At 48.7% G+C, this 13,974-nt stretch overlaps 1 protein-coding gene across 1 annotated transcript in view; it reads left to right on the top strand.

Moving 5' to 3' along the window:
- Positions 1-13,974, top strand: part of EBF2 (EBF transcription factor 2) — a 218,350-nt gene continuing 204,376 nt past the window's right edge. Inside the window, exons 1-6 of the mRNA XM_043927735.1 lie at positions 1-618; positions 3,102-3,258; positions 4,324-4,387; positions 4,659-4,714; positions 5,205-5,278; positions 11,891-11,959. Of these exons, the coding sequence (XP_043783670.1) occupies positions 488-618; positions 3,102-3,258; positions 4,324-4,387; positions 4,659-4,714; positions 5,205-5,278; positions 11,891-11,959 (551 nt within the window). The 5' untranslated portion in view covers positions 1-487. The remainder of the gene's footprint in view (positions 619-3,101; positions 3,259-4,323; positions 4,388-4,658; positions 4,715-5,204; positions 5,279-11,890; positions 11,960-13,974) is intronic.

The following is a 13,974-nucleotide window of genomic DNA, read 5'->3' on the forward strand; positions in this document are numbered from 1 at the left end:
GGTCTTCCCCTTCCTTTTACTACCGATCCTGTTGGGGATTTAAAAAAAATTTTTTTTTAAATTGGAGCGGTGGGGAGGAGCAGGGAGAGGGGGGGTGGGGGACCAGGAGGAAGGGGAGAGATTAGGCAGCCATCAATCTCCTCCTGTTTCTCCCAGAACAGGTGATGCTTCAAAATTGTGATCACTTTCTGGAGGCAGCGCTGCCACTGGAAGGATGCGAGCGACCTAAGGCGGAGGGCCTGAGGCGGCAGATCTGAACTTGCGAAGGATATAGCCCAAACTTTAGCTACATCAGCCCGCACTCAAGCGTGGAAGCAAAGGACGGGTTATATTTTTTTTATTTTCCCCCGAGAGAGACTCGAACTTGAGCACTTGATCCCTTTTCTTGGATTGCTTTTGGAGGAGACGGTTTGGTGGCAACGTTGGGAAAAGCGAGGACAGCGTTGTAACTCATTTTTTTACAGCGACAGTAGATAAGACTTTTTAAATGTTTGGGATCCAAGATACTTTAGGAAGAGGACCAGCTCTAAAAGAGAAGTCGCTGGGCGCCGAGATGGATTCGGTCAGGTCCTGGGTCCGAAACGTCGGCGTGGTGGACGCCAATGTCGCGGCGCAGAGGTAACGGGACGGCCGCAGGGTGATTCTGCTCGCGATCTCTCTTCTGTTCGCTCTCTCGCTCTCACTGTCTGTCTCCGTGTGTCAGCCCCCTCGCTGGTCTCGCTCTCGCTCGTTCTCTCTCCTCCGCATCCGTCGCCCTGACCCTGCGCGCTAGGGCTCACCCTCCGGCCGGCAGGTCGCTGCTGTTAGGGGAACACTTACCCCTTCGCCAACACTCGAGTTTCTGAACTGCCTGGGTTCCCCCACTCCTTCTCCGCAGACTACTCTTTGGCAGGAAAAATAACAAAGTAGTATCTGATGCTTCTCAGCTTGGTCCCCAGTCCTGGCAGGCGGGCCGGGCCAGGAAGGGAGAGTGAGGACCCAGACCGGCAGCCGCCGGAGGAGAGCCGGCTTCCCGGCTACTCTCGGGTTTCGTCTCGCTCCTTGAGAGCGCCTCTCCTCCCGCATCTTGTCGGGCGATTCCTGGAGGCCCGGAGCCCACGGCCAGATGGCGGCGGCGGCTGGAAGAGCCTGAGAAGCCGGAACGCGCCTGCCGGGGAAGGCAGATCGGCCGGGCGCCCAGAGAAGGGGCAGGCTGGAGGGTCCGGGAGCAGAGATAAAACAGTGGACCAGACGCACAGAGGCGGGGGTGAGGGGGAGAGAAGAGACTAAGCAGAAAAGACGGGGAGTAACAGTAGAAGGAACCACAGAGGGAAGAAAGGAGGAAAGGAGACGTGAGGCAAGCGCAGGGGTCACAAGCCTCTAGTTACACTAGCCCCTGAAGTTGACTTTGTTTTGAGCATCCTTGTGGGGGGGCGGTAGCAAACGCCTTGTCTAGGCTGCCACCCCGTGCAGGCATTCTGGTTCCCCTTCCGCATCACCACTGTGGAGCTGAGATGTGTGGTCTCCACGACCTTGTCTGCGGGAGACAGCTCCTTAACTCCCAGCAGCCCACGATCTTCTTCCCATGACTGCCGCCCCTCTATCGGCTCTCCTGGCCATCCCCCTCTAAGTACCGACACCGCCTGGAGAAATGACTGCTGTCCAGGCCAGGACTCCAGGTGTCCCGGTTAGAGCGAAGCGGGCTGCCACCCTTGGAGGAGAGGAAGCCAAAGTCGCTTCGCTCGGGAGACCCGGACGGGCGGCAGCTCCCTCCCTTCTACCTCAGCCCGGGGGCGCCAGTGTCCTGGAGCAGATGGCTCGCTGCCGCGGCGACGGCTTTTCTGGCCGTCTGGGGGACTCGCTGGGCTGCGGGCCGAGGGAAAACAGGCAGGACCGCAGAGCGGGTGCCTCGGCGCAGTCCCTTAGCCGACCTCTCAAAAGACACCTCCTCTACTTTCCTCCTTTCCCCGATCCAGTAATTGTTAAAGTTGAAGCAGGCGGTCGGATGGGGGATTCTAGTCAAAATTTTACACTCTTCTAAAGAGTGAAAGTACTCGCGCGCCCTGGGGACAGACACCCGGCGACCCCAGCGCCCCGGCAGCTCCGTCCATCTGCTTGCTCTCCTGGGCGCCGAGTCTCCCATTAAATGGGATCTGGCGGCCAGTTTGTCTACGGCCGCGACAGGTCGGCGGGGAGGTGTGTGCACAGACTCTATAGGCTCCAGGGCATCTCCCGGTTCCTCCAACGCGGCTTTCGCGGCCAGCGGGTTTGGCCAGCGACGCCCAGAGATGCGGCTTGAGCCGGAAGACTGTCGGCTCCAGGCGAGGACGCGCTCTGACTCTTGATAACATTTCGGCTTCTCCAAGTTAAGCAGTTCCAGGGGCGGGGTCCTCAGGATCACGTTGTCCGCGGTGGCCCCGATCCCTAGCACTGGTCAAGCGGGTTGCGCCCTGCCCCTAGCCCGCGCGCAACTTTTCGGAAGAGCGAGGGAAGCAGGAGGTGAGGCCTCCCCGCAGGACCTGGACTTGGCCTCTAGGCTTTCCGTCCGGCCACCTCAGAGTTCTTGCCCACCGGCTTTCTGAGTAGTTTGGGAGGCGTTGTGGGCAATAGTGCCAGGACAGGTAACGCCAATGAAGATGAAGGAAAAGGGTCACTTCTTTCAAAGTGCTGAGGCGCTTAGCCCCTATGCTCCGGGCCCAGCTCCAAATCCTGACCCAGTGGGGGGAGCCACCTGAGGAACAAGATGGGGGCGGCCCAAGGGGACAAGACTTGGGCCGCTGGGGGTGGGGAGGACCCTCCGGGCTTTGGTCTGCAGTCGGGGTTCCTCGGTGTGTTCTAAAGGCTGGAGATTGAGCTCCCGGGAGTGGGATGCCCGCAGGCTGGATCAGCTGGCAGTAGCAGCATCCAGCGTCCCGCTGTCCTATCCCGTGGCCACTGTGACTCCTCCAAGGAGTCCCTGCTTCTTAATCGTAATAGAAGAAAAGGGCCAGAAGGGTCCAGAAATCTGAACCGGGGCCACAGACCCTTAACTCTCTGCTTTGTTGCCTGGGCCCATTTGGTAACTTCGTGTCTTTTTCTCTTTCCCCGTGTCCTGTGTCCCCATCGTGTCTCTTTATGCGCAGCGGCGTAGCCCTGTCCCGGGCCCATTTTGAGAAACAACCTCCCTCCAACTTGAGGAAATCCAACTTCTTTCACTTCGTCCTGGCGCTCTACGACAGGCAGGGGCAGCCGGTGGAGATCGAGCGTACCGCCTTCGTAGACTTTGTGGAGAACGACAAAGTAAGCGCAGGTCCCCTCTTCCCCCCGCGGGTCTCGTAACTACCTCCTTGCAAAGCACTAAAGACCCCATCTGTCACTCCGGAGACTTTTCTGCTCCCATCAGGAGGGATGATAAATCGAGGTTTCTCACTCCTAGCCTCCTAAATCAGTCGGATTTCCCCGCACCTTCTCCCGCCTGCACCTCCCGCAGGGGCGCTGGTGGCTGCTCACGCGACTCCTGGATCGTTAGCAGAGCGTGGTCATGGACTAACCGCGGAGCAGATATCCTTCCGACAAGAGCCCACATAATTTAAACATATAGCCAAGGCTGCCGCTGCCCTTCTCCGGGTTATTTATTGTTATTATTTTGCACCTGCGACCGCGCCAGGCAGGGTGGGTTAGATAGGTACAAGGTGGAGACGCACAAAAACCAGTCTTGGCTTGCCGGACTACCTGCCCCAACCCCAGCCTTCTCTTCCACTCTGGTTCCCGCAGCAGTGCCAGCCTCCAAGCCAGGCCGGGGTGTGGGCGCTGAATTGGAGCTTAGATGAATAGGATGTGGGAGGAAGGGAACGTCTCTTGCCTTCTCTAGGCCTCAGTCCTCAGCTTCCTCAGCTGTACAATTCAAGTTTGGGAGCAGGCTCCTCATAGGGTTCTTCTTGAACTTGGGCCTGGGTCCCTGAGTTCATGGCCCCAAGCCTCCGGTCCGGGCGGGACGTGGCCAAATGCTGCTCTCCCAAGTGACAGGTCCCTTCCTTTCCGTGGCACCCGGTGGGTTGGGTGGGGCCTGTTTAAACGCAGCATGGACATGGTGTCCGGTGGTCCCAGCCTGGGGGTCGCCCTTCTGAGGACATTTTTAAGGGGAAGGGACAGACTGCTGGAGAGGGTCAAGTGCTTGGGAGCCTTGGAAAGTTTTGGAGTGTGGCCAGCATCCAGTGTTCCTGCCCTTTGACCCGGGCCTGGGCAGGGGTCTGTTCAAAGCTGCCGAGTGACCAAGAGAAAGGCTGTGGGAGTTGGGCTAGGGAAGTCCCTTCGCTCTTTTTATCATTTTGAGGGGATGGAAAGCAAGGGTCTCTGTCTTTTCAGGAACAAGGCAACGAGAAGACCAACAACGGCACCCACTACAAGTTACAGCTTCTCTATAGCAACGGTGAGCACCTTGCGCCCCCTGAGGCGCCAGCGCGGGCCTCTTACAAGGCAGGCAGTTGACCTTGTCCTGGTCTTTGGCAGACATCCTCCAGGCCCAGGGAGAGCAGGGCTGCGGGAAGCTCTCTCCAAGCAAGGGGCCAGGGCGGGTGGTCTCTGACCCCAGGACGGCTCAGCTTGCACTCCGCCCTGGTTCCCCGGCCTCGGGACAGGTTTGGGGTGCCCAGGAGGGGCTCCCCGGCGCTCACGTCACGCCCGCCCCATCTCCCCGGCAGGTGTCCGCACGGAACAGGACCTGTACGTCCGGCTCATTGACTCAGTCACCAAGCAGGTGAGCCTGGCAGTTCACTCCCCTCCTCCCTCTCCGCGGCTAGCCATCCGCTCCATTCTCCTCCCTCCCCACCCTCCCAGTCTGTCTTTGAGATTTCCTGGGTCACTCTTCACAGCCCCTCCACATCAACTGACACTTTATCTTCTCTGGAAAAAGATTTTTCCCCCTCTCTCTCCCTAATTGTCCAGTTTCTTTCTGGTTGGGGAGGCTCTGGGGATGGGAATAGGCGAGCAGAGGGATGAAGACGGGAAGGACTTATTGGGAGATTCAGCGACCCCTCCCCCCAAACATTCCCTTTTGCAACAATTGTGTCCTCACTAGGGCAAACTTTTCTCTTGGTATTTTACTGGAGTTAACCGGGCACAACTCAGGTTCAGTGCGACCAGCGGGGACTCCTGAGCAAGTGGTGGTTAGAGAGAAGAAACCCGAGTCTGTTCTCGCTCTAACGTCCCCTTTTCTTTGTCCCTCCCTGCCCGCGCCTCCTTCGCAGCCCATAGCTTACGAGGGACAAAATAAGAATCCGGAAATGTGCCGAGTTCTCCTGACACACGAAGTGATGTGCAGGTAAGAGCCGTGTTTTCCCGCGGGCTTGGCTGGAACGTGGGGCGGGTGAGCAGCTCGGGGCGCGCTGACTCGCCTGCGTCCCCGGCGCTGACCTTGGGGAGTGGTGGCGCGCTTGGGCGGGCGGCCTCGCCGGGACTTGCTCCTGGGCCGGTTGGCTGGATTTCCTCCTTAAAAGTCAGATTCTAAGAACAAATCGATGAGGACTCGAAAAGGCAACCCAGAACCACCCAGGATTCCACCCCCAGGCGTGGCACGAGTTTGCTCCGTGGAAGACCTGCCGTCCAGCGGTCCGCGGAACGCGGGGAGGGGCTGGGCAGGCGCGGGTCGAGTTTGGGATGAAGACTTAGCCTGAGCCGGTCGCCGTCCAAGATCCGCACGGCTGGGTTCCCGCCACTCCCGCGCATTCTAGGGGTAGATGTCCAGGAGGGACCACTTGTAGAGTTACCGAGTCAAGGTTTTGGAACCACTCAGTCTGGACAGGCGAGAGAGATCGAGCGGTCCATTTTGGGGTGCTACCCCCTCGTCCCCCAGATGAGGCACCTGTCTGTGATGCAGGAGCGTTTTCTTCTTGCGGGGACGTTTGTTTTCCTAGATTTCCTGAGCCAGGGGAGTTTCTTAGGTCAGGATAACTGGAAGAGAACCTCACCGGGTAGATCCGGGGTCTGGAGGAACAGCTGGATTTTGACGGCCGAGTTGTAAAAGGTGCAATCTACCCGGATTCCTACACAATTTCCCCTTTTCTTTTCTGAGATCAATTCATTTCATTTTGGGTCCTTTCTTCTCCTGGACCAGAAGAAAAAAAAATTTTTAATAGAAGAAATTCATCTGTACATTTATTCGTTCTTCCAACAAATGTATATTGAGTGTCTAATATGTGCTAGTTATGGGGGATCCCACAGCAAAGGAGAAAGGATATAGTAAGGAAACTCTGGGAAGAAGTGGTTATTTTACTATAAAAATTTCAATGTTTATATCCATACTGCCTTTTCTTCCTCCAAAATCTCTGATTGGAGAGAAAGCCTCAATTCTTTCATACTCTGCTACTGCTTCAGTGAATGTCTTCCAACATCAGCCTTGCTAGCTTTGCGTAATTGCAAGCTGTCTGATTTAGTTTGAATTGTTTTATGGGCTGCTCCTGGCAGCCTGGTCTCCCTCCCCACCCAGTCAGGAAGAAACCATTACAATCAGACGTGTTTGTTTTGGTTTTGACCAAGTATTAGAAAAACAAACTTTGCCAACTACAAAGTTCAGCTCTGTCCGTGGCCTCAGCTGAGGGGATTGAGGGTTCCCTGACTGAGTAGCTGGGTGAGGTGTGGGTAAGCACAACGGTACTCCGTTATCCCAGGGCTCCTTGATAGGTACATTCAGAAAGAAAATACAATTCCAAGGTGAACTTGCATGTGATACCTAGGTTAAATAGAACATTTTGACTTGGTTGGCTAATTGAAGGGTGGGTTTTTCTCTTTTAAATTCTTCTTTCTACTTTCAAACATCTTTGTGGGGAGAGATTATCTTCTTAAAAAAAAAAAAAAAAGAAAACAAAACCCAAGTCTGAGCCATTGTCTGACGAATTATACCTATCACTTTAAATAATACTTGCACACCCCATCCTGCTGTAGTTCAGGCTGACATTTTTATTTTTAAGCCCAATCAAATCCTCCTCATTTTATGCTGTTTAAGTAGCAGCATCAATTTTTAAAGCCTCTAGTTTAGTCTGCATTAGTAACACAATATAAAAATTTAATGTACTGTAACTTCTCTTCATTTGAGACCTGGGAAGATGCTTTGCTATTTTCTTCCCAAACTAGAATTTAAAACAAATATTAATTATGGGTAAATAAATGATCCATGGAATGGGTATTGTGTCTGTATTTGTGTGTGTATGTGTGTGCGTGTGTGTGCGCGTGCATGCACGCGCGCTGGGAGATGAGCTGGAGTGGTAGCAGATTTGGATCTATCTGAAAGGGAGGATCCCATTCAATCTGTCAGTCAGAGTTGGTTGACTCTGCAATCAGGAAAAAAAGTTCCCTCTCCCACGTTTTAAGAGTCAGTTATCAGAGTTAGTGATTAAGGAATGAATCAGATGAGTGCCATTTCTCAGAATGTCATTTGCGCACATACAGAATGTCATTTGCATGGTGTTTGTGGCATACCTGCGAATTTTCCGGAATGCTTTTCTTCTGTCACCTTTGGTTAACAACAACAACAACAAACAAACAAACAAAACAAAAACTCATAAACTGATGTTTTGCTTTTAGGGCAGCAACAAAATAAATCTCTTTTAGGTATAACTTCTCTCTCCTTTCCCCAGTTGTCTCCACTCCTCTCTTCATTTTGCCAATTATTAGGAAGGAGAAATCTAGTTGTTATGTTGCTGCCAGCCACCCCTGTGCCCTCAATGCTCAGAGGGTTAAAAGATATTATAATTTGAACAGAAGTCGTCTCAAGGCCTACAGCTGGCTAATAACAGAGTTGTATTGAGCCGGAGCAAACCCCACAGCTGTGACTTTTCGCCACAAGGCGCAGGCTAGACGGGGCCCTAATCAGATGGGCCAGCCGGGCAGTGGGGCCAGTGTCTTTATCGGCCAGATGGTGTGAATTTAGACACTTTTGTTATGCAATCGCAGGGAGGAGTTGGGGAGAAGAAAACAAAACAAAAGCTACCATGCTGTGCGCTTATTTGAGTTTGAAATTAGAGACAGATTTTTGAAAGTTGAGGGTTGAATTTTAAAAACGATTTTGGAGGGGAAAGGGCTAACACTGGCTAGGAGTTTGGCTGACTGGACCCTCTATGCCCGAGACTGGCGCTTTTTTTCCTTTGCTTATCCCCCATCTTGATCCCTTTCTGAAAAATGCAGGTAAGATTCAGCCTTGGGATAAAAATTTTCCTATTCCCCACCTATCATCCCCAACTGGTTTGATTTTTTTTCTCTTTCCCTCTCCAAAGATCCCACAAGGAGATAGGGAAGGTAGAAGAGGCCTGTGAGCAAGCTGAAAGTATTTCAGGTAAAAGGTTCTCCAAATAAGGACTAGAGTAAAATAAGCCAAACCATGCCGAGTGAGGAGCAGAGGCAGAGCTTTCATTTTCATTCATTAGGGGAAAAAAGTACTTTAGAGCTTCCCCTGGAAGTTAGAGACACAGCCTTAACCTAGTGCAACTACAGTTTCCTCTTCTCTTTGTTTCCCATCTTTTCTTATTTTTCAGTCTCATTCAGCTTTTAAAAAATACTTTTGGACTTAGAGTGACTGGCTTGTTAGAAAATATCCCTAAGAAACCTTTTAATGAAAGTAACTGAACCTGAAGTTGTTCACACAGGTTTTGTGTCTACACTGAAAAGAAGGGAGATTTGAGCTGGTTATCTGAGTCATTCAGGGACCTGGTCCTTCATGTCAGGGCCCCATGTCCCTGATCTCAGAGTGGTTGTTTGGGGAATGTGAGTTCATGAAAGTCTTATATTCTCTACTTCCCTTTGCTTATGTTACTATCTCTGGTTTAAGGACTGAATGTCATCTAAGAAACCAAATAAAGAACAACCAGGACATCCTGATGAGACCTTTTCTTAAAAAAAAAAAAAAAAAGAATTTGCTCTGGCTAACCCAGAGAAATTTGATGAAGGACTCAGATGGGGTGAATACAGTTCACTCCTATAGTTTTTTTTACCTTCACTATTATAGTCCAACAGCTGAGTGCTTGTTGCATCTTTTCTGAGTGTTAACATTAGAGATTATACTTAAATATGTTACTGTTGGAAAATGGAAGATTGGACCCTAAAGTTTCTCGGCATTTTTCTTGGAATATCATTTCCTTCCCTGAGTGGATTCCCCACATTGTATTTCCCTGGCACCAGGCTTACATTTTTATCTATTTTTCTTTTCCTCCAGAGAAAGTCCCCACGGAGAGCAGCTGAATTCAGCTGAGCAATTTTGCAAACTTACTTGGCTTCCTCAGAATCACTCCTTCTCAAATTAAATAGATTGGCACATTCTGAATGTGTTCTCTTGTAATTAGATTGTACTTGCACACAGATTCAGGTTGGGTTGACCTGCTGGTGATGTCAAAGAGGAGTCTGTTAGAAGGTCTTCAGATACCTAGCATGAATAGGATTTTTGAAATTGTCTTGCTAGGAAAAAAGGTTTGTCTGGGCTGCAAAGGTATTATTCTGCTGATGTAAGCAGTAGAAATAATAGAGGTGGGAGGCAGGAATTGGGAGGGAGGTGGGGAACAATGATGGGGATAGGTAAGGAGTTGGGAAAAGAGACAAGGGTTTTTGGAGGTGGGAGAGCAGCTGGTCAGCATTTTTATTGGTGTTAATCTTGGGATGGGTTGGAATTTTCAAAGTTAAGCCTTAATATAATTTCAAAGGTAAAATATTATTTCAGAGAGCCTCAGCAGCAAGCGCTAGCATCTAAGAAAGTTGAGACAAGCTTTCTTTTACTTCATACTAATTTGATTCAATTTCTCCAAGCCTTATCATGCCCATTGGGTGAAAGTTTTTTTTAAGCATATCTCACATATTTTTAACTTTTGGAGAATGATAGAATTGTTCACTGAAGAATCCACACATCCCTACATATGACATATGAACTTGAAATTTCTTTTTAAAAGTATCTGTTTGTTGATAGTTCTGTAGAGATTCAGAGTGCACTGTGGAGAACCAGGAAGCGAATCTAAGACTGGGCTGGTGTTGGGCCTTTGGGTCTTTGCTACCACATGGCTTCATCCTTTTCCTTAATCTGTAGCCACTTTTGAATTGAAGGAATCTCATATCCTCGTGGACTTCTTAAACCTAGAAGGGACCCTAGATAATCTAGTCCAACCCTTTGATTTCACGTATCAGGAAGGTCAAGCCCAGAAGGGTTGAAGAGATTTGACTACATTCGTGCAGCTGACTAATGACTAAGTTGGGTTAGACGTCAGAGCTCCAGCTCCCTCTTAACCAATCCTTCTATTGCGCTGCATCATCTTAAACCATCGGGGGGCTATCACAGGAAGGGCAACACTTATAGGAATTTCATTATTGCTGCTGTTTATGAGATGTATTCTCCAAGTGGTATGGATGATAGTGCTGTTTTTATAAGCCGTGTCAAGACTGTGTCCTTTACCAACTCCTGTGATGGTGGACCATGTGCTTGGATGAGCTGAGAGGTATTTAGAAGTCTGTGGTCCTCTAGAGTCTGTCATACAGAGTGAAGTCAGAAAGAGAAAAACAAATATCATAGATTAACAGATATGTGGAATCCAGGAAAATGGTTCAGATGAACCTATTTCTAAGGCACGAATAGAGACACAGACGTAGAGAATGGACATGTGGATGCAGGGGGGAAGGGGAGGGTGGGATGAATTCGGAAAGTAGCACTGACATATACACACTCCATGTGTAAAATAGATAGCTGGTGGGAAGCTGCCGTATTAGCACAGGGAGCTCGGCTGGGTACTTTGTGATGACCTAGACTAGTGGGGTGGGGAAGTGCGCTGGGATGGGGAAGTGGGGTGGGAGGGAGGGCTGCGAGGGAGGGGATATATGTATACCTGTGCTGATTCACGTTGTTATACAGTGGAAACTAACACAACATTATAAAGTTATTATATTCCAATAAAAATGATTTAAGAAAAGATTTAAAAAGTTGAAGTCTGTGGTCCTGACAAGGAGCAGACAGGCAGTACGGGATGTGATTTTCCTGTGCTTCTGGCCACCCAGCCTCCCTTGCTCTTCTCATATTTGCTTAGGTCTTCTGTGCCTTTTGGAGGGGAGTGTTTTGTTCTCTTTAGGTCCTCCTGAGTCCTTCCCATCTCCATCTGTTGTATTTGCTTAGGGCCCCTTCTTTCTCTCTTCACCTCAGATGATCCCACAAGCATTTCTCCGGTAGCTACCTGGTACCCAGTACTTTGCCAGATGGAAGGAAGGAAGTCTCGGGAGGCAGAATTTTCAGTATGGGACCTACCACATGCTAAGTCCCATTTCTGTTCCAGATCTGGTGAAAATGATTAGAGATATCTTTTTACAATTCCCTGATTAATTTTTTCCCCCATTTGACAATGCACACCATAGTTCTGGTAATCTTCCTTCACCTTTAGAAAATGATGGAAATGAATGAATAAATGGATGAATGAATGATTATAAAGTACAGTGAGTTCTGTGAAGAAAGCTGTTATGTAACTAAAGTTTATAATAATTTAGGCAGCTACTTGGGGTCTTTTCATTTTTTAATACCTCTTCCTTTCCCTTATTCCTTCAAGTATTTATTAAGACACAAAGATCTAAAAAAATATATACAATAATAAAATCATTCAATATGGAGCTGGAGGTGACCTTCTAGATCTTAAAGTCCAAGTATCCATCATTCAGGTTACAAATAAAGCTCTGGGGAAAGTTGTGATTTGCTGAGAATTACCAGTTTATAAGTCATAGATGGAGAATTTGGATGAATAGTCTTGGGCTTCATGTTGAGTGTTTTTGAACATAGCCATACATTCATGTTCAAGCAGCTGATAGTTAAGCAGCTACCAAGAATGTGCTTATTTTTGTGAACGTTCCTAACATTGTATGCTCACCATACTTTCTGGATTTTAACATGTTTCATTTGCTCTCTTCATTCCTTCCCAACCTACAGTCGGTGTTGTGAAAAGAAAAGTTGTGGCAACCGAAATGAGACTCCTTCAGACCCTGTCATCATCGACAGGTAGGGGGAAAACATGATTTTTTTTTTTTTTTTAAAGCATTTCTGGTTTTTCTCTTTTAGAATCTCAGCTCTAAGTACTGATCACTGGGCTTTGCCGTAAGGTTGGGTACATGTTACCTTCAAGGCATGGAGCTGGTCTCACACATGTTTTCTTGTTTTGGTTGGCGTTTCTTGAAAGAAGTCAGAGCCTTCCTTTTTGAACAGATGTCTCTATCTTTTCCAGGTTCTCTGACTTCAGTCTAATGGGAAAGGGTGGTGAAGAATGCCATCTCTCCCACCTGGCAGAAATAGGGTCTCATTTAGTTTTCTAGAAGAGGCAGTGCACCCGAAGTTACTCGGTCACGTCCTCATCACTCTCTGTGATTGCTGTTGGGCTTGAAGACTGTCAAATTAGATTATGGTTTGGGGATGATGACAAGCTTTCTGTTGCACAGGGGGAGGTTCCTTTCTACCACAGAGGGTTGCATTCCAGGTCCTATGTTATGTTCAGAGTGGAAAAGATTCTTTGGGACAAGATGCTAATTCATTGAAATGTGATTTCGGCCTCCTCGGCTGTATGTTTTTGTGATTGGAACCAGAACTTACAAACCAGTGAAGAAATACCAAATTAACTTCCAGCAATCACGTAATTTTTAAGAAATCCCATATTCCCACCCCTAATTTTTTCTCTTTCGTTAAAAAACGGAAGAATTCCCTCTTGCTTCTTTCTTTGGGTTTTTGTGTTTCTAGACAGGTCCTGAAATGGATTGGAGCAGCCGCAGTCTCTAAAGTTGTTATTCCAATATTCCAACAAATTCTCAGTTGGGAGAATGGAACCTCTGGCATTCTTCCCAGAAAGCCAGCTTGCTTTCTTTGTGGAAAGTATAGCATAGCCTAGGAATGAGGAGGCTGGAATTCTGATCCTATCCTAGCTTCTGACCTTGGACACAGCACTCAGCATCTCTGCTCGGTGGTGTCACAGAGGGTATAGAGTTGGAGGGTATGGCTTGCTGTTGGACATTGCAGAAGGTTGCTATAATATACTTGGCAGTTTTGCAATATTCCCTGAGATGCTTGGAGGAAGATGACAGTCAAGTAGGAAATGTTTGCTGGATGCATAGCATGTCTTCAACATCTTAGGAGGTTCAAGTGAGACCCATTTGAGGGAGTTCTTTGGAATTTCTTTAGTTTTTCTGAAAGCAAATAGAAGCTTAAAATTAATGAGTTGTAGGAACTCTGTAGGACCAGCTGTCTTCCTCGTTTGATCAGTGAAAAGGCTGAACTCAGGAATGGTGATGTGACTTGCCCACAGTTACGCATCTGGTTGGAGTGAAGCTGGTGCTGGCACACAGCTGTCCTCACTTCTGGCCTGTGGCGCTCTTATTGCCACAATCCTTTTCTCCCAGCACTCTCTGTCCCAGTTTATACAATCACATGTGATATAATTTCCCAGGCTTCCCTGGTGGCTCAGTGGTAAAGAACCCACCTGCTAATGCAGAAGACACAGGTTTGATCCCTGGGTCGGGAAGATTCTCTGGAGAAGGAAATGGAAACCTATGCAACCTGCTTCAGTATTCTCGGAATCTTCATTAGAATCTTGTCTAATTGCTCTAGACTGTCTTCTGGGCTTCCCTTTGTCTTCTTCCCTTCATTTGTGGAAGGGAGAAGGTATGAAGGCAGAAATCCCATGGAGAGAGGAGCCTGGGGAGCTACAGTCCATGGAGTTGAATAAGAGTCAGACACAACTTCGTGACGAAACAACACAACATTTCCCAGCTTCCTAGTATACCCTGAGGTACTCTGGAGGATATGAAGCCTGTGAGCGTGGTGTAGACACAGATCTAGTCCTTTCCAGCGTGTCTACTGAGTTCACTTATCTTTGTCTAGTCTTTTTTTAAAAACTAACTTTAGCTCCTCTTTCAAGAAGGTATTCTAACCTCATGGTTGTGATATCTTTTCTTGTAATAAATACCCCATAAACCAGCTTTAGAAATGTTTGCAAACCCATAAATGCCTACCCGCACCTTACATCTCAT

The sequence above is a fragment of the Cervus elaphus genome, chromosome 16, assembly GCF_910594005.1.
Source record: "Cervus elaphus chromosome 16, mCerEla1.1, whole genome shotgun sequence".
NCBI classification, from domain to species: Eukaryota; Metazoa; Chordata; class Mammalia; order Artiodactyla; family Cervidae; genus Cervus; species Cervus elaphus.